The sequence below is a fragment of the Crocodylus siamensis genome, chromosome 12 (genome assembly GCF_052110815.1).
Source record: "Crocodylus siamensis isolate JL-2025a chromosome 12, ASM5211081v1, whole genome shotgun sequence".
NCBI classification, from domain to species: domain Eukaryota; kingdom Metazoa; phylum Chordata; order Crocodylia; family Crocodylidae; genus Crocodylus; species Crocodylus siamensis.
Window position 1 is genome coordinate 33734377 of NC_143406.1, and position 26672 is coordinate 33761048.

A 26672-nucleotide genomic window follows, 5' to 3' on the forward strand; every position below is an offset into this window, starting at 1 on the left:
CAGTGAAGTAGCTATTGCCTGCAAAAGCTTATGGCTCTGTGAACCAGCAAGTCTCTAAGGTGCCACCTGCTGCCCTGCCTTCTGCCTGACATCTCTCATTATTAAGCTTCACTTCCATCTAAAACTATTCACATAAAAAAATATCTTCAGTCACAATATTTAATTCTGTCACGTTCCGGTGACACTTCCATCATTTTGCTTTCTCTGTTTCACCACAATGAAATTGCAGTAAAATGAACCTGCACCCCCACTGCAGCTCTCCTAGTAGGTATGCTAAGATAATAAAGCATTTGAAAAATAAAGGAAATAGAGAGAATGCTGACAACACTGAAATAATGATGTTGGAATAAAAATGAAAGGGAATGTTTTATTTGTTGGTTTGTTTAGTCGGTTTTTGGGTTTGTTTTTTCTTAATTGCAGAATGTATTAAGATCTCATTACTGTATTCTCCCATTTGCTTCTAGGCACCTGAATTTCAGCCCTGGATGCGTTATCCTAGGCACACAAAGATTTGATATGCTTTGACACAAACCTAAAGCAATGTAACCTGGACAGCAATTGAAACACCCTTATATTCATGAAGTACAGAATGCTTTGAAAAAATTTCACATTCATATCAATTTTGCTACTGACCATTATAATATAGTGCATGAATCAAAATATTAGCATATTTGTGCCTACCAAATAAACTCAGGAACAGACCGTAAAGCATGGTTTAGGAACAATATTTTAAGACTAACTAGTTTTAATTACTGGACTGTTAGGACTGAAAAAATAAGTTACATTTCTCCCTACTACACTGCAGAGTAGTTAGCAATGCTTTGCCACAACCGAATTGCTACACTGTGAATTGAAATAAAAGCAAAACCAAGCATAAGAGTAGTCAAAAGACAAACACAGAGATATTATTTTTGCTTAGATATATTTTACCTGCTAGCAGGTAAAAATTAATGCATACATTAAAATCTCTGTAGAAAGGGGGCAGACAAAATCTCAGCCCTGCAATTTTTATTAAATATAAAAGGGAATGCTCCCTGTACCATTATGGTATTTTGTTAAAGATTCAGGTACTTTAGGAGACACTAGAGGGCAGTACAGCATTATTTCAATTCCTAAAGTAACTCCTTTGAATTTTTTACCACCTTAATTACACAGTAATTACAAAATTGCTCATTTCAACTCCTTGAGTTAATGTTTCTAAGAAACTAGTCGAGCATATGCTGCATACTGAAGAAAAAGCAAACTGTTTTACTACTGGACCAGCATACAATTGGAAATGAGAGCAGGAGAATAGAATGGGAACAAACATTAATGGAATGATTACAGCACTCTATGTCTCTGTTTTCATTGTTTTAATAGTCCATAATAAAAGCCAGCCTTAGCAGAATCTTTAAACTTACATCTTCAATGTATGCAAATTAATCCTCTCTCAATCCCTAAGCAAATCCTGTACTAGATCTTTGTGGCTCAAAAATCTTTAAACAGCAATACAGATACTGAAAGACCACACTGAGAAGAAATTAAGTAAATAGCTTTTTCTTAATGAGTCCTTGTAGCCAGTGGAGGAAGATTTGGCTAACTCATGCACACAGCAGAGGAGATCAAGACAACATTTAACCCCAAACTGTATTTTGTATATTCTAATATAAAAACAACCACATGCAACTTTGATTACACTTATTTTACAGTTTGCTTTTTCATAAAAACTTCTCTTTTGGCATTACATTTCTTGGCTAAAGCCCAGAAGTGAAAATATTGATTAGTTTTATATACACACAGCACACATGAATCCTGTCCGCATTTCTCCACTGCACTGTAATTCTGAAGCAACGATATAACATATACATATTAATAGATATTAAACTACAAGAACTGCTCAACTTCATGGACATTTTTTTAGCAATTTGGCTTTTCAGAATTCCAAATTTCTACAGTTGGCATCTACGAAAAAATTAAAACAAAACAAAACAGACACAACTTTATCTCCCTTTTACATATTTTGTATTAAACCATTTCAAATATCTCCCATCCTGCTCCTTTTAGCCCAGAAGCATTGCAGCTCTCCTAGTCCCATACTACTCACCTTTTCTGAGGCAACAGAAAAATTTCTGGCTACAATTTTCCCAACAATTGTTTCTCTTTGTGCATTACATCCATGGTCCCATGAAGTTGCCTGATCACCTCAATCTTCTTGACATTGGCTAAAATAGCCATCTATTTGACTAGGACAGTGATGGCTAACCAATTTTGAGTGCCATCCCGCAAGTTACACCCCAAATGTCTCTGACTGCCACTGCTGCTGGTCCCAGAGGCATACCTAATCTAGAGTATATGCCCATCAGGCCCCACAACGGAGGCTTCTGGGGCTTGAGTGACACATGTAGCAGCTGCCTGTGTTATTTGTGGCCACCCCTGGACTATGAAGAAGGAAGCACAGCAGGGAGGTGTTCTGTAAAGTCTGTTTCTCATTCATCCAGGCACTAGTCTGCTGGGTTCCATCTGATGAATCCTTGGAGTCCTTCACAGAGCAGCAGCAGTGTTTTGGCTTAACTCAGAGTACCAAATTCATGAACAAATGTCCCTACGTCTGCCTGTTTTATCATTTGTAGTCTCCACACCAAGTACTGAGGGCAGCGTGTGCCCCATGCTGACTTCACATGCCACAGGCACAAGCTCCAGGACTGGCATGTGCTGTAAGCAGTGTGGGGTGCTGGACTCGCCACATACACAGCACACAGCCAAGAGCTGGCACAGGGCATGCACTGTATGTAGTGCCCTGCCAGACCAGCACTTCCCAGTGTTTCCAAAACAGCCTGATCTGAACCAGCCTAGAACCAGCGTGTAGGACCAGTCCAGCAGGGCACCGCATGCAGCACACACCCCAGACTGACCCTCCTCCGTGCTGTTTGCAGGGCACATGGTGCTGGGTCCAGCCCACATAGCACATGTGTCCAGAGCAGCATGTGGGTCAGTACAGCAACCTGCAAGCTATGTGTCTGACACCCATGCTTTAGGTGGATTTTGCTAATCCTGCCAGTACATCGAACAAGCTTATTACAACTTGGCCTTTCATCCCCCCCCCCCCACACACACACACACACTTACGGGTACTTTTGTCGTCTTCAATTAATACAATTAAGGTTGGCCTTGTGTCAAGGAAACATTATGGATGAATGAACTCCATGACAGGCATATAATGTGAACTGACAAGCAGAAAGTCAATATTCATATAGTTTATGCCTGGCAATGTTTAACATTTCAAAACATCACAATACAGAAAAAATTAAACATAATAAAATCGATTTTATGGCACTGCTGCTAAGTTAGTTAGAGACTATACAAAACACATATTCTTCTGGCCTCGGTTAGTGAATAAACTTCCGTTATTTATTTTAGAAGTGTGCAACTACTCTGTTTCTCTCGTCTTATTCACATTTATGTATACTTTCATTATTATCTACATATGCCGAAGCTTTTGTTTCAACAAGGATCTTCATCAGATGAAGTACTAAATTAAAAACTTGAAAGGTATTGAATGTAGTATATGGTACTGAAAACAGAATCCTTTATATTTACATTAAGCCCTGATTTTATCTAATGTAGGCAATTTAAATAATATTGAGCCAGACAGAATTTATGCAGCTGCTTTTATTCTTCTGCTTTGTTCAAGGGTTTAAATAGTCTCATTTTCATGTTTCAGTGAGGACATGACAGAGTATCTTTGCAAACCTAACTGCTAAAATGTATGCATACGCAACTGAATACATGAGCCTGCAATGTTCTTTATTAATAACAAATACTGGAAATTTGGAAACGTTCTCTATATTAACTTCTCCTTATGCATTCTAAGCTTACCACTACTTTAATTTAAACATATCTTAAATAATGTGACACATTAAATACTTGCAGGAGAAACTTCAATGAGAAAAAGAAAAGGTTTGACAGAAAAGGGAATAAAGCCCTGCTAAGTTACACAGTGTACAAGTCAGTTATGTATGTACTCCCTGATTTTATGAAAAACACCCTCAACTCCTAACAGAAATGGAGTTGCGCAGAAATTCTCAAGAAGTGTTCAGCTCTTTCCAAAAGTGTCATCAGCTGAACAATGAAACAATTTAAGATTCATGTCTCTAATCTACCGAAGCATTGTCAAGGGATCATCAGCCAGCACTAAGACTAAAAAAATCCTGAGACAACTGCTCTCCCCAGAATGACTCTCTATCTGTGATCTGTAACCCTTCTTACCCAACACAAAAAGGTATTAATATTCTTTACTGGTACTTATCTTTCTACAACGTGATAATCCTTACAAAACTCTTTTAGTTCTCTGAACAGAATTTCAAAAAACAGCTAACAGATGCAAAAGGTTAACAATTTTATATCACCACAGAGTTATTTTTTGTATAAGCTTTGTAATTGAAGCTATTAGGTTCTTCACTTTAAAACTCTGTAGTAGTTTTTAAGATGCTAAAGTAAACCAAGTATAAAGGAAACTAGGCTTTCTTTCATTAGGTAGTCTCATGGGGACTAAGATCTTATAGTATGCATCCAAGATTGACACCTCACATATATCTTCATCATGTCACTCCTTCAGCTTTAGTCATGGGAAATAGCTGCATTATGGCTTGTACCTTTCCACTATGTTGCTTTTCAGCCTTCATCTTACCCAGTATCCATCTGAACATTATTACTCCATCACCGTGGAGTAGTTGTTCCTGTCTTCCCCGGTATATGTCAAACTGAGGCTAACTGTCATCTTGCAAAATTCACTTGTTACTTTACTTGGCATAATCTTACAGCAGAGACTTCCTATCAAATCCCTGCCTTTGACACTAAGTTTTCTTTATTTAAAACCCATCATTAAGTATATGGCTGGATGAAGGTCACCTGAGACCAACATTCTTACAGAGAGTTGAGATTTATAATAAATAAATGATGTATAGCTAATTAATCGATAAGAACAGTACATGGAAGGGATGGGATGCAAACTTAGATGACAAACAGCTAGAGATGGAATTGCATGCTTATTGAAAAAGAGGACAGAAGTATTATGAAAATTATCATATATTAGGACATGTGTTCAACTTACTGGACAACTAAAACAGATTTTTTAAACTAAACAGTAGTAAATGCTTACCAGTTTGGGAATAAGAGTCAAGAGCACTGACAGGGAACAGAATATGTGAATCATCATTCAGGACCTGCAGGGGAGTCCAACTGCCTATCTGTGAATTGCATGTGCCCCCTTCCTGTGGCCTACACAAAAATACATATGTATTTTAAATATTTGATATATATAACCATATTAATTTTGTACGATACTTTGCCATTTTCAGTCCTGCTGAAAATCCAAGGGGGGGATTAAGTGCGGACCACCACAAATACACTAATAATTCAGATACTTAAAGAGACTAAGTTGTAGTTTGATCCCTAAAAATAGGAACAAGTTTTGGGACCTCTTATGGTTAACAAAGGGAGTTTTTCTGTGCTTATTAAAGAAAGGTAATCTGACATCAGGCAGAAGGCAGCCAGGGCAGCAATTTAAAGAAAAACTCCTTCAGAAAGCACAAGCTTTCATATGTGAAAGTCTGCCAGCCTGCCACGTAAAAAAGTTTATGCCTTTCTGAAGGAATTACTCTTTAAGGTGCTGCTCTGGCCTGCCTATACTAATTAAGTTCATAAAGCAAAGCAGAACTGTACAAAATAATTTAAATTTCACTCTCCTTAAAGAAAAATACTTACTTTTCAGAAATTTCTATGTAATCTTCCACGTCTTTATTTCCTAATACCTTTCCATAAATTTCATCTTCATTTTCATCTATATCTTCATCATCAATACTCTTCACATCCAGCTTCTGGTAACCATACTCTCCATTCAAGAATGGAGAACTGCTTTTCCACAAATGGCTATTCTGATTCCCATTCAGATTTTGTCCAAGAGAGCCTTCAGAGGAAGGTAGTGCAAAAAGTGAAGATCTATCAGAGTTTTCCTCTGAGCTTTCTCCTGTAACTGATGTCTTTAGGATGTCTCCAAAGGTTTGCTCATCCTCCTCTTCATCAAATGAGATAATATTTGTCACCCTCTTCTTCTTCTTTCGCTCTTTTTTACATTTTAAATCTAAATGAAAAAAACTAGTATTTTTTTAAATGCAGTTAATACCAAAAGGATATACCTATTTCATTTTAGAACATTAACTCACCTAGGAAAGAGAATAGATAAATAAAAGTGTGAAAGAACAGAAGGGGGACACACACAAAAATTGAGATTTTGTAAAAATCTCTGCCAAAACCATTTTCATGCTTCTAGAAATAGAAAATAGAACATTTTAATTTAAAATTATTATTTGTTGTTCAGTAAAACTTGATTAGACAGTTCCATATGAGGATATTTTAGAGATTGAAAAGAATTCCATAGATATTTAGGAGTACCACTGCAAACTGAAAAAAGTTAAAAATGACAAAGAGAATAACAGTTGATAAAATAAGTTACAGAAATAAAAGTTATATATGTGTACTTAGTATATAAATGTATTTTTAAACTGGTCTAGTATTAAAGGTTCCTTAACCAAATGGTTGAGACTTTGAACAGTTTACTTTGGTAGTAAGTGCAGTGGAATTCCCTCAGAGGAAGAAGTTCAGTACATCTTAAAAGTTTCTAATTTTAACACCTGGTCCTACTACCTTCACACTTTACAAAATTCAGATGATTCAACTAAATGATAGTGTATTATCTTTTTATCTAAGCATAATACAGCAATTACTTGCTGTTCACCACCTAGTTTACGTAGTATACTGTTTGGTAAGTCTTATGAATTTATTTATTCAAATGTAAGTTTCCAATTTAAATTTGGAGTGCTTTAGAACAATGCCGTCTCTTGCAAAAACATTTAGGCCACACAAACTGCCAAGAATAGGTTACTTTATTCTTATTCTAGCATAGGTTGAGTATAATTTGGGTAAAAAGGGTGTTCAAAATATCTCTCAAAGTTACCTCACTATTTAGTTTCAAAAACAAGTGAAAATAATTTCTGGAAAAAAATGTATTCCTTTTCCAGAATAAGGGGAAAAACATGTTTTTTAACATTACCTTAGATTTATAGATGGGTCCTGACACATCTTATGATAAAAATATGGCTGCTGACATAGAGATGAAGCAATAGAATTGTTGTTTTTCATCTACACAATCCTTGAAAGGTACTTGCATATGCCACCAGCTTGCAGAAGAGCCTCTGTCCATTTTTAAATGGACAGTATGCTTTAAGTGCCAAAAACTAGAGTATCTCTTCTTTCCCCTACTCCTACCATGTGCATTACACATTTTTATAACCCCTTTCAGTCATTATTGTAAGAAATTCTAATCATTCCTAACGTTCGTTTCCTCGAAGCCGGATTTTTTATTTAAGGAGTGTCAACGTCCCAGGATTCTGCTTTCTACTTGCTCTCCTTTGAGGCAAGTTTAGGAGTAATACTTTCAACTCAATTTCTGGAAATAAAGATGAGAATTTATTCTCTTGATACAGCCACTGCAGACTTAACAGAAGTGTACACTGCATTTTATTGTACTATATTAAATTGATGGAAGACTCAGCCTTCAGTCTACATTTGTTGCAGCTCTTATGTTTGTGATAGCTGCATCATGGCAATGGTAAATCCAATATTGTACATGAGGTTTAAGCAGAGTGTACATTCATGATGTACATTTCTTTGTTTTGTGATTTAGTCTATATACAATGTCTTTGCCCCAAAGAATCCACAGTTACCTAGGGCTTGCAATCTAGGTGTACCATTATAGACATCTTCCACTGTAGTTATCAATAATGAGTAAAAATATGTGCCAAAGGTAAAAACATGCAATTAAAAGGAATAACCAACATCTCCTTGGTATAATGTCATAATTTAAAAATCTGTCAAACTGCAAGTGAAAACCCCAACTGTCATGCAGAGAAAATTTAATCTTCTACTTCCAGGAGATAGACAGCATATTACACATTCAACATAAGAAATTTTGTTCTCCTTCATACCAATATTTCTGAAGGACTTCTTAAAAAGGGAACTAGTGAGATATGATTTTAAATTTTAAGTTATTTATAGTATATAGTGCAGCATAATTGTATTGCTTTAAAGACAAAATATGTTTGATATTATTTTTCAAGTTCCATTATTAAATATATATATGGAGCATTTAAACATTTTTAATAAATTAAACAGCCCTAAAATACTTACCAGCACTGGCAGTCTTTGATAGGACTGGAAGTGGGTCAGTGTCCTGATCAGATCTGATGAGAATGGAAACAGCAGAAGATGCAGTTATCTCTCTCAGAAGGCTGCTAACACCTTGGGTGGATTCTTTCAGCAGTGAGGTTACATTTTGTGTGGATTCCTTTAAAAGGTCAGAAACCGTAGGAGTGCATTTGCTCTGCCCATTTAAATCTCTGTTGTCAATGTTGATTGCAAAAAGAATGGAGTTTAGACCTTTAGAGAAAGCAAAAAAGAAAAACCATAGAGCAGCACAACTTCAGGTATAGAAACAAAGATACTCCATTCTAAACCTACACAGCTAGAACTTTAAAGTCACATGATAAAGCACTATGATATTTAAAAAAAAAAAAGATTCCATAGCTAAATTACTTATACGAGTCTCTCATACATTTTTTCTACACACTTCAGGCCACAGAAGTGATCTATTTATAGTGATCTCTTCACTTACAGGTGCAATTTTCCCACCATATATGTACTATCTAACATTGCTACATGCTATTGAAGCAATTAATTATTAAATGATCTGCAATGATAGCATAGTGGGCCTATATAAACTAGCCCATATTTCTTGCTGCATACTTAATATAATTTGATGTTAAATTATGTTTTATTGTCATAGAAAATGTAAACTTTCCAATCATATTTGCTGGTTAACATTGAGCAACAGGTGCATTTTCAGTCTCATTGGCAGAAAAAAAAGTGTACAATATTATATAGAAACTATGCAATCAAGCAAGAACGTTGCATCACATATGCTGTAAAACAAAAGAAAAATCTACTCCCCTATGATACTCCCCTATGATAAAAAGCACAAGAATGCATTTTAATTTTTAAGTTAAATCTTGCTATAAAAACTGACTTTGTTCTTTTCTATTTAAGATCTACAAGTCCATGGTTTACTTTTGATCATTCATTGCTACAGCAAAAACTATAGACTATAAAGATGAATATTTGTATGGAAACGTTGCATCTCCCACAAACAAAATTTTGCAACCTCCCAATATTGCTACTTATAATGTACATGTACCAATATCCTGGAGGGTGATTATAAAGAAGATGGAGATAGACTTTTCTCTGGGTCATCTGCTGTAGTCAATGACCTCATGAGGTTCCTTCCAGCTCTACTTTCCTATGATCCAATTATGTTTCACTATGGAACATGTTATCATGACTGACATCAAAGCTTCCATTCACAGCATTACCAGCAAGCAATTCATTATTTTTAAAGGCGCTTTTAAAAGAAATGAGTACATCTTCAAAATAGTATTATTTAGCATTTGTTTTGCCAAGTCGCAACCTACCAGCTGCCATGGTTGGGATCATACTAGAACGCTCTTCGTCCATCATAAAAGACCAATCTTCATAGAAGACGCTACATATTAGAAGGTGAACATAAAGCTATGTCACTTCATATCCTTTTTTCTTTTTAACATATACATTTTATTAAGAATATAGAAGACTAAAATGTATATATAAACAACATAGATATCTTGATAAGTCAGCTGATCCAAATACATTCCGAAGTGAACCTTTAAATCTCCTGACGTGCACAGAACATGGTAAATAGTAAGGGAAGTTTTAGCCTATATTAAAACTAAAAATAGTGAAGCCTGTTCAAACATGTGGGGTATGACTAGGCCAAAAGGTACTGTGAACTGACTGAAGAACTCTTCAGTCTTGAAGATTTTTTTCCTCTTTCTTTTCTAAAAAAGTACAAGCCATTCAAGATCAAGAATCCCATCGGAAAGGATATAGCAAATACTTGCACTTATTTCTCAAAAAATAGCTATATTAACTAATATTGCCATATCACTTACCATTGCTTAGCCGTGTGTGTTCTCAAATAAATAAATACCAACATAATTACCAAACAATTTTGCAGCAAATTAGGAAAGATGGATACAAGCAAACAACACTAGGCAAGATCTACTGAGTTAATTCATTGCCTAAAAGCTAATATCATTATCTTACATTTAACTAAAAGGAGATGAACTACTTAGTCTATTAGTACAGCTTCAAACATTTTTAAATGTCACTGCTTAGTCTGCCAATGAATGCAAATTTCCTTCAATATAAAGGCACTAAATAGTTACCTAAGTCGATTTTTATCTGCAAGCAGCATATGAACATATCTTTCCAGAGAATGCTCATTTAATGCACAGCGCAACCAGGCACGGCCTCTGCCAATATCTGTAGTAATTGTTTTTAAAGAGTAAAAACGTTGTAGTTCATGTTTATTCAAAACTTCTTTCACGTAGTACCAAAACACTGGCTCTGAAAAATCAATAAAGACACAAAAATACATTTAACTCACTTTGTTTTACTCTCTGCCTACCAGTCATTAAAGAAAATGCCACCCCCTATACCACTTGTCTAATTTCTAGTGACAGTTTTATCAGCTATTCCAAACACTTTAACGGTGATGCATGTAAACTCCCCAACCAAACCTTACTGATATTATTGCTATTCAGTTGTTTTTTAAGAAATATCTATTTCCTGCTTATGTAAACCTAATAAACTATTTCCAATTCCTGCTGTCTTATAAAACTTATCATGCTATTTTACAGAAAAATAAAATTAGCTGTTGATTACCTTGAACGCTGAAGATTCATTTCCCAGTTTACTCTAACTTTTCCATTTAGTAGATTGCTTATTTCTACTGAATTTCACAAAAGCTATTCACATAAAACATTTGTAATAGGAATAATCCCCACAGGATTCAGTCTTCGCTGCTATAATTTAAAAGGTCGTCTAAGCCGCATTTAATTTACACTGAAGAAATGCAAAAGTCTAGAACTCCTGGTTCAGAGATGATGCATCCTTTAATTTACATTGTGCATTCAAAGTTTCATTTGGGAATGCATACTGATGCCTGTTGCTTCAAAGCATATACACATTTAATGACAGGTCACATAACTCCAGCAGCCAACATTATAGATTTCATAGACATCAGGGCTGGAAGGGACCTCGGGAGATCATCGAGTCCAGCCCCCTGCCCAAAGGGCAGGAAGTCAGCTGGGGTCATAGGATCCCAGCAAGATAAGCATCCAATTTACTCTTGAAGGTGTTCAATGTAGGTGCCTGAACCACCTCTGATGGCAGACTGTTCCAGACCTTGGGGGCTCGGACAGTAAAGAAATTCTTCCTTATGTCCAGCCTGAAACGGTCTTGCAGGAGTTTGTAACTGTTCGACCTCGTCATCCTTTGGGGTGCTCTGGTGAACAAACGTTCCCCCAGATCCTGGTGGTCACCCCTGATAAACTTATAGGTGGCCATCAGATCACCCCTGAGCCTACGCTTTTCCAGGCTAAAGAGTCCCATGTCTCTCAGCCTATCATCGTAAGATCTGTTTTCCTGACCTCTGATCATGTGCGTGGCTCTCCTCTGGACTCTCTCAAGTTTCTCCACATCCTTTTTAAATTGTGGAGCCCAAAACTGGACGCAGTACTCCAGCTGAGGCCTCACCAAGGCCGAGTACAAGGGGAGAATGACGTCCCAGGATTTGCTCGAGAAGCATCTATGGATGCAAGCCAGCGTTTTGGTCGCTCTATTAGCCGCAGCATCGCATTGCCATAAAACTATCTATCACTTCTACACACAATTTGTGTATCACTATAAACTATTAATGTAGCATGAAATATACATGCTAAAAAAACAACTGAAAGGCAATAGTGTCAATAAGTTTTGTTGAGGATGCTGACGAGTTTAAATGTGTCACAAGTAGAGACTACTCCTAAAGGATTCAACTGACACTGGTAATTGACAACATGGTAACAGGCGAAATTGAGAACAAGCAAGTGCAGTGGAAAAAAATGGAGAGAGAACAATTTAAACTACTCCTACACTCTGCAGTTAATTTAGAACCCATCAAGAACCTCAAAGAAACACAGGCAGCTTCCTTAACAGCTCAATGAAAAAGGTGTCTGGTCATTGCACAATGGCAGCAAGAAAAAACACACTAAACAATTTAAATTCATATTAAGAGCAAACTAGAGAAAAAACGGTATTTCTATTTTATAACTACACAGCATATCTTCCCCTTGATCACTGCATTTAGTTCTAAAAGTCCAGTCAAGGACTTGGTACAAATGGAAAAAAGCTCATTTAGCACTAAAAATCATAAGAGATGGAAAGAAAAAAAATTGTGGGAAGAAATTAGCTACCTCAATCTTGCCCTTTCTTCCTTATCTCTTTTCCAAATTATACAGGTCTGAAATTTTAAGTAATGAATGTTATAGGAAAGGTCTTCCAGGAATTCTCTCTTTGTTTCTGATAAAAATGAAAAGTCTACAGACACTTGGAAGCTTTGGAGCGAGATGTGCAATTGTGAGCTGTAGTCAACATGCAAGTGGCGAGTTCTGCCGGTAAAAGCTGGTTCTTTTCTTTAGTTTCTCTGTTAATCTTCATTAAAAGGCATGTACAAATTTAGACTATTACACTGCTTTAGAAACCTAAAGACATTACCAAAAAGTAAAACGACATAACCATCGTGTGTAACTCCCGCAAGACATTATGGAAAAACTTTTATAATTTAGACAGTTATATGACTAAGGATATCTGTAGTTCTTATCCATCTATTTCTTGTGCACTTGGATCTGTTTCAAAATTTTAACTTGTGTATCTAAGAAAATGATTCTTTTAAATGTCACATGAATAGCAACACTAAAAGGGCTTGCTTCTTTAAATAATAGCCTTTCGTGACTGACAAAATGCAGTTGAGTTTCAGGAAGACAGAAAATTTGAAAAAGGAAGTGAAATTGTTACAGGAATAGAAAAACAGCCATATTTCCTCTTACGTTCAATGCGAACATCATCTTTTGTCTCCTGCCACGCTTTTTATTTAAAGATACTGATGGTTTTTAATAAAAAGAATGGATTTGGAGATATCAACAGCTAATACAAAATCTACAGAATCTGTCTGAAGTCTGTGCATTGGCAATTAAATACTGGCATTACATACTACAGTACCTCAACAGCACATATTATATAAGAACATAATTAAATAAAATGAGATTTCCAAAAGCAATTGATTATTAACTTAAGAAGGGCCAGTCAGGCCAAAATCCCAATCCTAAAGCTGATCATTTTCCAGAGTCCATGACTACATATGTATAAGAAGAAACAAATCAAAAAGAACACCTGTTTTATTTTTAGTAAAAATAATATAATAAATAAAAAGGAAAAACACTGAAGTTATGTATGTTCAACCAAATAATGAACTACTTCACATAAATATCGTTCATATCATTTTAAAATGCCATTTTGTCCCTTTTCAGATCCAATAAAAAAGCTGATACATATTATGCAACCTTAAGCAGTTGTGGCGTTGTGATGCAAGTAAGTCATTCTGGAGTGATTTTTGAGGCACACAGGCATATTTTGAAGTTTGGCATCAGAAAGCAGAACTCTAGATCTTTCTGACAGGGAAAAATGCAAAAGAACCCAACACGTATTGATGCATTGTGGCTATCCTGTGTTTAAATGTTTTGCTTATAATCAAACTAAAAAAAGTTTTGTGACTCTTTCCACTATTTTGACACTACAGTATCACTGAAGAATATTTTGGCATTAAAAGCTATAGTGGTCTTTTTGCTATTCACAAAACAGAAGAAAGTTTTGCTTTGATTTTAACAGACATTTTGAATAAAATACAAGTATTTTGATTTCCCCTCTTCTAAGAATAGCTACTGAAATACAGCTAAATAAAAGGGTTTTTTTACATTAAATGCAACAGGACCCTGCAAGTTAATCACTTTCTATAATATATTAAGATGGCATGTTGCAGTAAGCCAAAAAATAAAGTTATCAACTTCTATACTCTCCGCATGATCTTAAGGAAATCACTTGACTTCTCTGCTATGGTTAACCTACGTTTAAAGTAAATTACATAACATCCAAGAAAGGATTGATGAATCATGAATTATTCTTACCAGGTATTGTTCTGAAGCATCTGAGATTATAGGACAATATATACCAATATACAGTATTGCACAAGACCTACATAGTGGAAGAAGAGGCAGGAAAGGTAATGTATGCTGGCACGGCTCAGTAACACGTGGGCACAAACGTTCCACTCGCAACAAGAAACAACAGAAGTGTTTCACCAAGCGGAAGAGAGCAACAGACCTCTGCGTCTATTAAAGCTATTGTATTAATAGCAGCATGAGAGCAGGGGCAGGGGGGAAGGGGGAAAAGAGGTCAGATGAGAGGAATTTTAAAAAAGAATATTACAGTTCCCTTCCTGGCACAATAAACAGTGATTTCCAGCCTGTCTATATTTCATTCTTTTCCTTAAGCTTCAGTTAATTTCACCTTAAAATCCTTCATCTGAACAACCCACTTCTTTTACTGTCAAAAATGATACACAGCCATCTTTAACAAAACTGTATGAGACAGTTTTGCGCAATCACAGATGTCACCTCTTCCTTCAGGTTATTACCACCTTGAATACAAACCTGAATAATTTCCAAGAAAGTGGTAACTGTAAAAACTGACATTTGCATCTAGATTGAGAAAACACAATCCGTCAGAAAAATAAGCTTACCAGTAAACAAACACTGATGATTCCATTAACAATATACAGTCTATCACTGTTCAATGCTGCCTCTTTGCCTCCCACCCTATATTCATGTTCTTGATTTTAACTCAGCTACCGCATGTTACTACTAATAAGTCCTGACTATGATCTTCTCAACAGCCAAAGATACTTCTCCTTCTCTCCCAAAAAAAACATTTACTTACCTATCCCCCCTATACAAAAAGATGGGACTGATGACTGGAAATGGGGGAACAAAGGACAAAGAACTGTCCTCTTAATGGCTGCCTGCTGAAAGACTGAAGGAGGGAAACTGAGGCAGAATGCCCATACAGCTCAATAGAGGGCAACAGTAGATTTAAAGAATCTTGTAGTGCAAAAATTCTGCATAAGCAAATGAATTATGTTTGTATATATATTACAACTTTTCAGGCTGTTTTGACTTTTGCATGTAACTATTAAAGGGCAAAATGTAGGAAATATGTACCAACAAGTTGACAGACTAGGAAAAAAAAGTCAAGAAAAAAAAATCCAGCGACACCATGTCCTATTCCATATCCAATAACAAAAATTGCATTGAAGTGACAAATGACAAAATTAAATCAAGCTACAGGACATCACAGATAAGCCACACAATTATTGACAAAACTGACTGAAGGTCACAGAATAATAAATTCCATCACATTAAAGAAAGAAATTTCAAAGTACAGTAGTGTTATATTTGGGTGCTGTTAATAGGCCAGAAAGATAAAGCCCTTTGCAAATATCTTAAATTTGATATCACTTTCACAAAGACAGACAGACTCACAAACCAGCTGAGGCTAAGCAAAGTAGACATCACCTCTGAAAGCTTAATGAAGCTGAACTATCTAAGCACTTTTGAGTGTAAGTAAGGGAAAAGGAGGGGAGGAGGATGAGAAGAGCCCACCAAAAATAATCACTGCAAACACACCATTAAAGAGTAGTAAATAAGTAAATAAATAAACCCCTACCCCACTGAAGCCATTTAAGATTTTTTTAATGTATCAAAGCTCATACAGATTCCTAAATAGGTGGTGAATACCATAAAAATATTAACTTAAGAGCAAATTCATATGTGATTATGAATTAAATGAAAGCATTATAAATGCAATGGCACAATTACATGGTGTTTTGCAATATCAACTATCACAAAACAAGAGTGCTCAAAAATTTTACACCATATATTTGCATCTACTGTGTATTTGTGTAGACAGCATTAACATTAGGGGCCAAAAATTGTGAGATTAAACTAAATAGGTTTTTTGTTTTGCTCTTTTAAATGGATAATTTCTAGGCAGTTTTATATTGGTATATAATCATTTTTCATGAGAATGAGTACCAGCAAGCACCAAACAATTATCAACACCACCTAGGATTTTAAAACTATTTTCAGATATTTAATATCAACATTCTTCAGCATTAACACTCTTAACATAATAGATAAAAATGAATTAAGGACCATTTTGATATTATAATGAGGCTTCAGTTGTTAAATGTGCTAAAATAGCTTAGTTAGATTTGTTTTCTTAAATCCAAAAATTAGAGGTTATATCAGCTGCCTACACATACTAAGTAGGAATGTTTTGACATTTTCAATAGACTTGTTGGAACAGCGCATTACCCGTTTCAGTTTTACTGGAGAAGCCTGCTGCCTGTTTGATCGCTGCTGCTGTTAACGCTAATCCACGACTCCTCTTCAAACCATGCTGAAACACAGCTTCAAACTGAGCACACAGGCAAGTCACTCTGCAACAGAATAAATTACTCAGGATAGCTAATCATGTTTATTACTCTTTTTATGTACCATGTTTCAATGTAGTAGACTCAGACATGCAAAATAAAGTAAAAATGGACAGAGAAAACTGCCAGTTGGACAATTACATTATACATTATATACTAAGAAATACCCTTTTACTTTAATTATTCTCTTACGTTTTGAAAGCTCTATATAAAATCAATTCATATCCATTATGCCAAGGTTACTACTTAGAGCAATGTTGCTCAACCCATCCTGCCATGTGGACTGAGGAAGTGATGTGGGGTTGGTCTGCAGGCTGGATCCCTACAAGAGGTCGGTTTGTAGCATACCCCCTGTGCAGGCCTAAACCCGCATGCCTCATCCTGCACACCATCACAACCCCAGACACCAGATTGAGTCACAGCATGACCCTGCACGCCAGTACGACTCCACGCACTGGATCACAAGATTCCAACTTACACCAGATTCTGACGTACAGTGGCCCCAGCCAGCGCATGGGACCATATCATCCAAACCACAGGGTACCTTATGGGTCCACAAATTTGGCAGCGGGAGAACAGAAGTGACACTAATTGCTGCAGCTCTGGAAGCAATTAATGCTGCTAGCGTTCCCCTGATGCCAGACTTCCAGACCTTTGATGAGCTTTGAGCCAGATGACATGGCTACACAGGACGGAAGTTGAGCATCACTGAGTTAGAACGAGAGAACAACTCTTAGAAAGAATTAACAGCCAATTAAAAAACTACTAATCCTCTTACATTGGAGTGCTAGTTTTATCCAATTCATTTAATCTCCATTTACACATTCCGTATTTTCTCAAATACAACTTTAACTTTTTTCCCCACAAAACCAAGCCCCCAGTATTGGGATGTGTGTTTCTTCAATGCTAGACACTGTGCATGCCATGCAGCTCCCAAGCTGGCTGCCACCTGTGTCTGCTTAGCAAACTGAAGAGGCAGAATCTTGCATTAACCCTCCCACAGCCACAGCAATTGGTTGAGCACTGCAAAAGGGGTGTGTCTGTTGGAGCACTACAAAATGGACATCTAGAAACAACTCTACATCAGGGCTGTCCGACTTCCAAGCTACTGGGCATCACACACCGAGATGGCTGTAGACCTAGGAATCACAGGACTGACTCCCCACCACTGTGCAGGCTGCCTGACACCTCCGCACCCATGCACAGAGGGGAGCCAGGCTGCCTGGACTTTCTCCTAGCTGTGCATGCCACACAGGCAGCACCCCTCCTCTCCACAACACAGGCAGCCTGGTTCCTCCCTGCAAATGTGCAGCACCCTCGCCCCTCTCTCCTGGCCACCCACAACCCACCTGGAGTGCAGGCAGCCTGGTTCCCTTTTTTGCCACAAGCACAGCATATGCACTTGAGCCCCCTCCTGGTGGCAGGGCAAGAGCAACTGGTGGGGATGCAGAGTAGCAGCCAGGTAGAAACTCATGGGCCACATACTGACCTTCTGAGGGCTGCATGCAGCACTGGGCTTCTAGTTGCACAGTCTCGCTCTAGCTATAAAGCAAAAACTTCCTTAAAAAATAAAGAGATGAAGTAGACAGTGCTGTTTAAACTCTTTTCTCTAAGTTTTGTTTCTGTTGTTACACAACAACAAGCTGGCTTTCCGAAGGCTAGTAAATCACTAGTAGTCCTAAAAAAAACCATTGGTGCCCCTGTTCAGAAGAGCTGATACAGAACAGCAAGGGCATCTACACATTCAATTAATGTGCATGAAGAAACTCCAGGGCTTATTGCTCCCCAATTTCTTCATGAGCAGCTTGCCTGCCCAGGGCTGTTCCAACCCAGCTCAACGTGCTGCAGAACAGCTGGCTGGAGCATGAGGGAGCTTCACTGAAGAGCTAACTGGAAGGCAGCCCCCACACTGAAGCACTAGACGGCTGGGGCAGCATCTACATGTGCACTGCTGCAGAGTTTTTTTATTCCACAGCTGAATAGTACTTGTACTTACAAATACTATCCTGGGGTGCCTCTACACATGGTGGGGATTTAGTCCTCAGGGTTTTGTTCTATGCCCCCAAATTGAAATGGTGAGTTTTTAATTGAAACCCACCATTTCAATTTTTCTATCATGTTACAGTGAGGGGCCCAATTCTCTTTTTTTTTTTTTGGTTGGAGCTCAAGCAAGCTGCTGGCGAGCTAAGCAGCCCCAGAGCTGCAGGGGGCCCTGGTCCTTCCCTCCACAGTGGCGGTCCCCCCCCAGCTCAAGGGCAGCACCCAGCCTGATCCAACTGTTCACTGAGCCTGCCTAAAGAGTAGCACCCAGTGCAGGGCATGGGGCTCAGGGAAAGCTGGATCGGGCCAGGTGCTGCCTCCAAGCTGGGGCAGCACCCGGCCCACTAGCAGCCCACCCAAGCAGCCCTGGGGGGAGCCACCACTGCAGAGGGAAGGACCAGGGCCCCCTGCAGGTCAGGGGCACTCAGCCCACCAGCAGCTCACCCCCTGGCTGCTGAAGAGGTAGGCAGGCTCTGTGGAAGGAAAAAAAAAGGATTGGGCCCATCACTGCTTCTGCCTTCAGCAGGCAAGGGGCCCAATCCTCATTTTCAACAGCACCTGCCCACCTCTCCCATGGCCAGCGAGCAAGCTGACAGCTGCAATGCATCACTGCGAGCTAAACTACATCCAGATGTAGTTTAATTTGCAATGTTGCAAACTCATCTAAACCCCCCCCAAACTGGTGCACGTGTAATACGTGACACCATTAAACCACAGTAACGACATTTTTGTCATATATGCATTGTGGTGACCATCATGCATACTAGCACCCCTGCTGCAGAATAAATTAGTCTGGCCTAGTGGTGATGCACATGTAGATACATGACATCTACTGTACAGCTAATTAGTCAACTGCTCAGTGAATATCTTGTGCAGACACACCAAGATTCGCAACCAAAGTCCAACGGTATTGAGATCCTTTCAAGACTGCTGCGGGGTGCTGCACAAAGTTAGCATTATTAGGTGTGCAAACCTTATTCAAAAGATGAACTCAGATATTTCAAATAGGAATCCATAGCACTACATCTATTCTGATCTGTAGTGATCCGAGTTCTTAGCTCTATTATTCGTCTGTAGTCAAAAATAAGTGAAAAATTAAGAACTGGCATTTTTTGAGGGGTATCTCAGGTCTAATGAGGGGTGCCTAGTGTCTAAAAAGATTGACAACCACTGATATAGAGGATATTATAGCCCAGGCTCTGGACTAAGAATGGAAGAACTGCATAAATCCACCCTAGCATTGGTGGAACACCCATGCTCCAAGACCTGAAGCTGTAAATTCAGGGAGACCACAGAGAAGAAATAGGTGCAGACTGGCTGCCAGCTATGACAGAAGGCTGCTTTGTTTTGTTTTTTGCGTTGTGTTTTGTTTTGTTTTTTTAACCAAACAGTATTTTTCATCAGCTATTTTAAGAAAATCTGAATTTCAAAATAAGTAGCATGTTATTCAAAACATTCTGAATGGAATTGTGAAAATAGCTGTGAACAATTTCATGTTTTGTTATAGCCAACTGCTACGGACAAGAGGAAATGCCAACAAACAAATTTGACCAAAAGAACCCACGTGACTCTTGCAGGCAGAAAGAACAGAAAAATTAAGAATCTAGCTCTTGTGATAAAGAGATATCAATCAAGTTATTAACATCCCAGATGCAACTAGAATGAAACCAAAACCACTTAACTGTGAAGAATTAAAATGAAAAAACCTTCCAAAAGCAAATGGAAATTATTTTATTAGCTATGGAAACAAATTCCTAATTGTCATCTATGGGAAGATTGCTTTATACAAAAGATAACTTAGCCACTAAAATGGAAAATACTGTAATGATGTGTTTTTAATAGCGTACAACAAATACGCTCATAGCAATGAGCGTGTTATAAGAGCTTCGAGAAAGCAACAACAAGGCCCTTGTGTGTTAGACACTGCAGAACTGAAAATAATTAAAACAACCCAGTTTTAGTAAAAGCTAAAAAATACTATAGTAATCTAGTAAAATATCTAGTTGTGAACTAAAGCCCTTAACAGATTGTGGAAGTTGAAGACTTGCTAACACCTCCAAAAATCATGAGCTCCAACTCTTACTAGAAAACTAAGCACTGGAAAACTCTGTTCATGACATTTCCATTTCTTGTTAAAGCCTTAAATGCCAAATACTACATGACTGACTAAGATGACTATGACTAATAGGAATATTTGTGTGTAAACTGGACTATATTTGGTCCAATATAATTTTCAGTGCCAATTGCCCATGTTCGTCAATAAACAAATTCTAAAAGGGGACGACCCAAATTGTTAAAACATTTCAGTAACTGAACAACATGACAAAAGGTAGTATTTTTCTTAAGTGTTAGTGTGATGTGGTAGCCAGAGTGATCCAGGAATTTGGTGAGAGGCAAGAATTTTTGTGGATGATATCTTTTATTAGGCCAATTACATGACTGGGATAAAGTTAGACAAGCTTTAGACTGCTCACAAAAATCTTACTTTTCTTCAAAGGTTTTTGCTTTACATCTACAGAAAACCATCTCCATTTTAACAATACACATAAGAAAACTTTTCCTTCCTCCATACTTTACAAAGGACATGGAAAAGGTGGGACACAAAAAAAGAAAATCAATCAAATGTCAATTAAGTGTGCTTTTCATGGAGGTGGGGGAGAAAATCTAAGTCAGGAATTTAGCAGTTTCCACAGACATTGTCTAAGGATGACAAACTGCAGGTGAAAAGGCAGCTGAACATGTTGGAGACTACAGGAAAAATAGAGCCATTGTTTTCCTCTTTGGAGTTTCGTTTTCCCAGATTCTTAAGTAATGGACTCAGGAGGAGCAACAGAACACTACATTGGTCTCCATCAGTTCTCATTAACAAGAGTTATTCAGGTAAAGCCCACAAGCCTGTTACCTAAACCATAACTCAGCTGATTGGCTGGAATAGGGTCTAAATGAAAATTTTCATTCTGAATTTGTATTACTTACAAGATATGTATTTTAGAATAAGGAGAGAGAAACCAGTCACTTGCAGGTAGAACATTGGGAGTGAAAAATCCACCTGGTTCTAATTAGTTGGGTTTTTTTAAAAGAAGAAGAAACACAACAGAAAACAAACAGACTTAGGGCATCTAAGTTAAAGTTCCTCCACTCCTGTGCCCACACTACAAATTCAGCGTTGATCCTGCAAACACTTAAGCACATGGGCAGCCCCTTCATCTGGAACATTGCATGCACAAGCAGAAAGAATGCAACCAGCCATTTCTTGTGGCCAAAGTTACGTAAGCAAGGATTTCTTTGTAAAAGGGCCAAACATTTTCCTATTGTGAACTCCATGTAAGCAGGACACACAGTCCTTCTTCTAAAAGTTTTTTCTGTTGTTGATTATATTTTTATTATTGTTATTATATTTTTTTTACCTGCTATCAGAATCTGAAGCAATTTCTTTTCTTCCTCCAAACCGGATCTGACACTGTAACAAACAGGTTTAAAAGAATACCATCAATATTATGAATCTGAAAATTATGAAGCATTTTAAAACAAAACAAAAAAAAAATTCAGTCACCCAAGACAAGCAGGAAAGATCTGCAAATTAAGGTGGCTGCAAATCCTGCCTGTTACTAAATGGAACCTGAATTTCATTTCCATATTTATACTATCTGACAAGACTGTCATCACAGCACAAAAAGATTCCGGCTGACCAGAACAATCTATGTAAGTGGCTCTTGGTAAGGCAACAGTAAAGACAAAAGACAACTAAAGTATTACTGGGTTTGGGACTTTCCATATGTACACGTCCTTGCAACAAAAATTAATCAGGTGGAAATTTGCAGTCAGTTAGTAACAAATATATTCACGGCTTACATTGACACTTACAGGTCTTTTAAAATTGTTGTTCTTCATAAATAAAAAGAAATTAAATTAATTAATTGAGAAATTAAACAGATTTTTCAGAAAGAAAATATTTTGAAAAAACAAACTTTAATAATTTTAGAGCTTCTTTGTGAACTTGGCTGAGAAGTCAATTTTCCTCAAACCAGTTTCACCAGTATGCCAGTGTTATCCAGCTCTATATCCAGTTAGAACTTATGGCCTGAATTTACACACAACTACTTTCAGAAACAATATTTATAAGCACTGTTTTCTAGGGTGTTATAAATAGACAAAAGCTGCCAAATAATGACAAGATATGGACTGAGGAAAAAGCCCATCTTTATCAATATTACCACCTCTTCAATATTAAGAGGTATGGAGATCATCAAAAAACAAGCATACTTTCTCTGCTACCCCTGCATCTGAGGATTTGGTGACCTGGTCGTAGAAGGCACCAGGTTGGTCTGATGGGACCTGACTCTAATGAACCCGTGTTGGTTGTCCCTGAGCATAATCTCCCCTGCCAGCCCCTCATGGGCCAGAATAATTCTCTCAAAAAGCTTAATCAGGATCGAGGTAAGACTAACTGGCATATAGGTCCCCAGGTCCTCCTTCCTCCCTTTTTTGAAGATGGGAACCACATTGGCCCTCGTCCAGTCCTCTGGCACCACACCAGAGCACCATGAGTGCTCGTACAGCCGTGCCAGGGGTCCTGCAATGACCTCAGCTAATTCCCTCAGCACTCTGGGGTGGAGATCATCCGGACCAGCTGATTTAAATACATCCAGTCCCTCCAGAAGTTCCCTGACTAGATCCCCCCTGACCCTTGGCCTAGGTGCGCCTCCCCTGGGGCCTGAGGGGGGACCACTGGGGGGGGGAGGGGTGACCCAGTCCCTGCTCAGGAAAATGGAGGCAAAGAAGTCATTAAATAGGTTAGCTTTGTCATCTGGTGTGATGACCAAATTTCCTAGCGTGTCCTGCAGGGGCCCCACATTACCCAGGACCTTCTTTTTACCCCCTGTGTATTTAAAAAAGGACTTCCTGTTGTCCCTGATCCAGGAAGCTAGTCCCAGTCCCATCTCCGCCTTGGCCTCCCTGACTGCCCCCCTGCAGCCCCGAGCAACCAAGGTATAGTCCTCCCTGGTGATGGCCCCTCCCTTCTATTGGGTGTACGCCTCCCTTTTAGCTAGGAGACATTCCCAGATGCTTTTGGTGAGTCATGGGGGCTTTTGCGCCCTCCTGCTCCCTTTGATTCATGTTGGGATTACCTCTCTTTGGGCCTGGAGCATCGTCTCCTTAAGGAGCGACCACTCTCCTTGGACACCTGGCTCCCCTCCCCTCCGGGACCTCAGCACTTCCCCGACTATTCTCCTTAGCTCACTGAAGTTTGCCCTCCTGAAATCTAGGGCTGCTGCCTTGCTGCAGGCCTTTGCCACCTTGCGCTGGATGGTGAATTCCATCAGGCGATGATCACTGTCGCCCAGGTGGTCGAGCACCCGCAGCCCCCTCACCAGGTCGTTGCCCATGGCCGGCACCAGGTGCAACAAGGCGTCTCCCCTGGTGGGGCTGTGCACCTCCTGAGTTAGGTGGAGGTCCTGCATTTGGGCTAGGAACCTACGTGAACAGTCGGACCTGGCTGACTGTTCTTCCCAGCAGATGTCTGGAAAGTTCAGGCCTCCATGATGACCACGTCCTTTGACCTAACTACCTCCAGGAGCTGACTTAAGAATTCCTGGTCTAGCTCTCCCCTTGGTTGGGTGGTCTGGAGTAGACTCCCACCGTTACGTCTCTTTCCCCTCAACTGCCTTGTATTTGTTGCAGAGGAGAGGAAAAGACAATGATACATCTTGCAGGAGTGGCAACTCAGCATTTATACTGAAAAAAAAAAGCTTTCAAAATTCAGGCAGACTTATCATCAGTGTTTTCTTCTCTTACCTGCTTAACTGCATCCAGTAACCGCTCTAGAAGAAACTGTCTTTTCGCATCATTGTTCTGCGATCCTAAAATTCAATAAAGCTCCATTATTATTTTTTAAGCTAATATAGTTTAATAAAAATATAATTCTGCTGCACCTGAAATCTTACCTCACACACATTACATAGCCAACTGAGACCAGCAGAACTACTTGTCTGAGTAAAACGGTGCCAAATCAAAGCTTGTTTTGCTTTTTCAGATAGCTTTTCTCTAATATGCAGAAGCAATACTTAAAACAGTACCATGCAGTTTAATTTTAGTAAGTCATTCTTCTTGAAGAATGGAGAAATATTAAACTTTTAAAATATTACCATGAACACATTCTTCTCAATCATTAGCACCAATCAAGCAAAGTTCGTTAATAAGCAAGGCACGGCACACAAACACTATTACTCAGTCACAACATTTAACTTTGTTATCTGTATCACTTCAACAATATGTGGTGTCAGCTCTTCACGCTCTGCTTGCTTAAAAATCTTTCATGAACATCTGTGGCTTCACATAAAGTGTGCAGCTTAATTAGCCCATGTCGCCATGCACCATTTACCCATTCTTATCACAGGTATAGAAAATTCTTAAAAACATATTGCCCCCTACTTCAAAGATGTCAGGAATTGGGCATACAATGGTCTAGCTCTTTTTTTCCCCGTGGAACATTGTATTTCCTACAAAATTCTGAGATTTGTACCAGAATTCTAAACACGTACACTTCCCTAACTGCCACCCATCAAACATGCAAGGAACTGGAGAAGAAAGGACAGCGGAAAAATATTTGCCACTTTCTCTTGAAGCCTCCTCACCCCTGGACCACTACGGAATCTCACAGATGTATTATTCATGCACAAAGCAGCTCGCCCTTACTCCAGCAGAAGCAGATACAAAAAACATCTGCTGTGATAAAGACACTTTTCTTCTACAGAAGAGCTTTAAAATTACTGGACAACAGTTGGACTAAGAGCATTCCCCACGTGAATGCCAAGCAAAAGAAAACAAGTCACAAAATATATGTCATTAACCAAATGCCTGTTAGCTAACTATGTAAATTCCTCAGTGTTACATTTTCCATTATTAAATTTGCAGAGGTCATTCAAAAAGGTAAAATTTCAGGTCACGGCTGCCCAACTTCTAAGCAGCCAGAGATTGTATGTGCCAGCAGGGACCATGGCCCCCAAGGCCACACACCATGCACGTAAAATGTGGCTCTTATTTAGAACTGTTTGTAGCTCTTATTTAGAACCTGCTACCCCATGTCACACAACACCTGTTGTCCTCACTGCATCATGCCTCACAAACATGTTTGCCCTCACCCCCAGCTCCCCGACTGAACTGTACCATGCAGGTGTCCCATGCCACTGAGCGGTTCCCCCAGCCCCACAGACTGTGCTATGCCCCCCCATGCCTACCCCCAGCACTGGCTAAGGGGCAGGAAGCAGAAGCTAAAGGAGGGGGATGGAACCCAGAGACCCCAGCTGCTGCAGCCAGAGTAATGAGAAAGCCAGGTGGGAGTCTGGGGCTGCAAAGCAAAACCTCCAAAGCTGCCCACAGTCCACAAGGTGGACAGCATTGTTTTATATTGTGACCATTCAGCCAAGCTAGGTTCAGTTGGTGGTGGTGGTTTTTGATCAGTTAGATGGGACGAGACACAAACCGTTCTAAATAAGAACCACATTTTACATACACGAGGATTAATTATCTAAGCTAGGTGGGATCAAAAACCATTCATAAGGTCAAACTGTTTGATTACAAAACATATAATAAACAAGCTACTCTGACACCATTCTCTAAAGCAAGGTTGGTAACAAATTTGCCTTTTTTAGTTTGTTGATTATTCAATTTTTTTCCTGGTCTTTAAAATAGTTCTTTCTTTTATTCACCACTACTTTTACTTGAACCACATACCAAGCAGTTGGTGGCACATCCTGTATTTGGATAATTAATGCTCTAAAGTAAAACTAATTGCCATGTAAGACTCATCGGCCATTTATGCCAAACGCACATTAGCCTTGACCTGTACAATCCTTATTATTCCAACCTCAAGTCACTTCAGAGATTATAATTTTGCTAAAATTGCGTAATGTTCATGATTTTATTTAAATTTCTAAAAACAAAGGGCCACATATTTAGCTATAGCTCTTGATGCCTTACAGCCAATCACAAGATTATAAAATGCAAGAGAACTGTTCAATTCACACTAAACTCTTGGCAAATCCAAACATAAACCAAATCACCAAAAGCACACGAA

General features: G+C 38.6%; 1 protein-coding gene across 2 annotated transcripts in view; it reads right to left on the reverse strand.

Annotated features, from left to right (window-relative positions):
* Nucleotides 1-26672, reverse strand: part of SNX29 (sorting nexin 29) — a 453573-nt gene that overhangs the window by 421019 nt on the left and 5882 nt on the right. The window contains exons 2-9 of one of the 2 annotated variants that reach the window (XM_090023172.1): nucleotides 24392-24456; nucleotides 22003-22055; nucleotides 16437-16561; nucleotides 10353-10533; nucleotides 9561-9631; nucleotides 8224-8472; nucleotides 5743-6118; nucleotides 5138-5256 (exon numbers count right to left, since the gene is read on the reverse strand). In XM_090023172.1, the coding sequence (XP_089879298.1) occupies nucleotides 5138-5256; nucleotides 5743-6118; nucleotides 8224-8472; nucleotides 9561-9631; nucleotides 10353-10533; nucleotides 16437-16561; nucleotides 22003-22055; nucleotides 24392-24456 (1239 nt within the window). Of the gene's footprint in view, nucleotides 1-5137; nucleotides 5257-5742; nucleotides 6119-8223; nucleotides 8473-9560; nucleotides 9632-10352; nucleotides 10534-14189; nucleotides 14257-16436; nucleotides 16562-22002; nucleotides 22056-24391; nucleotides 24457-26672 lie in introns of those variants that run through there. The other variant, XM_090023173.1, reaches the window with a different exon arrangement.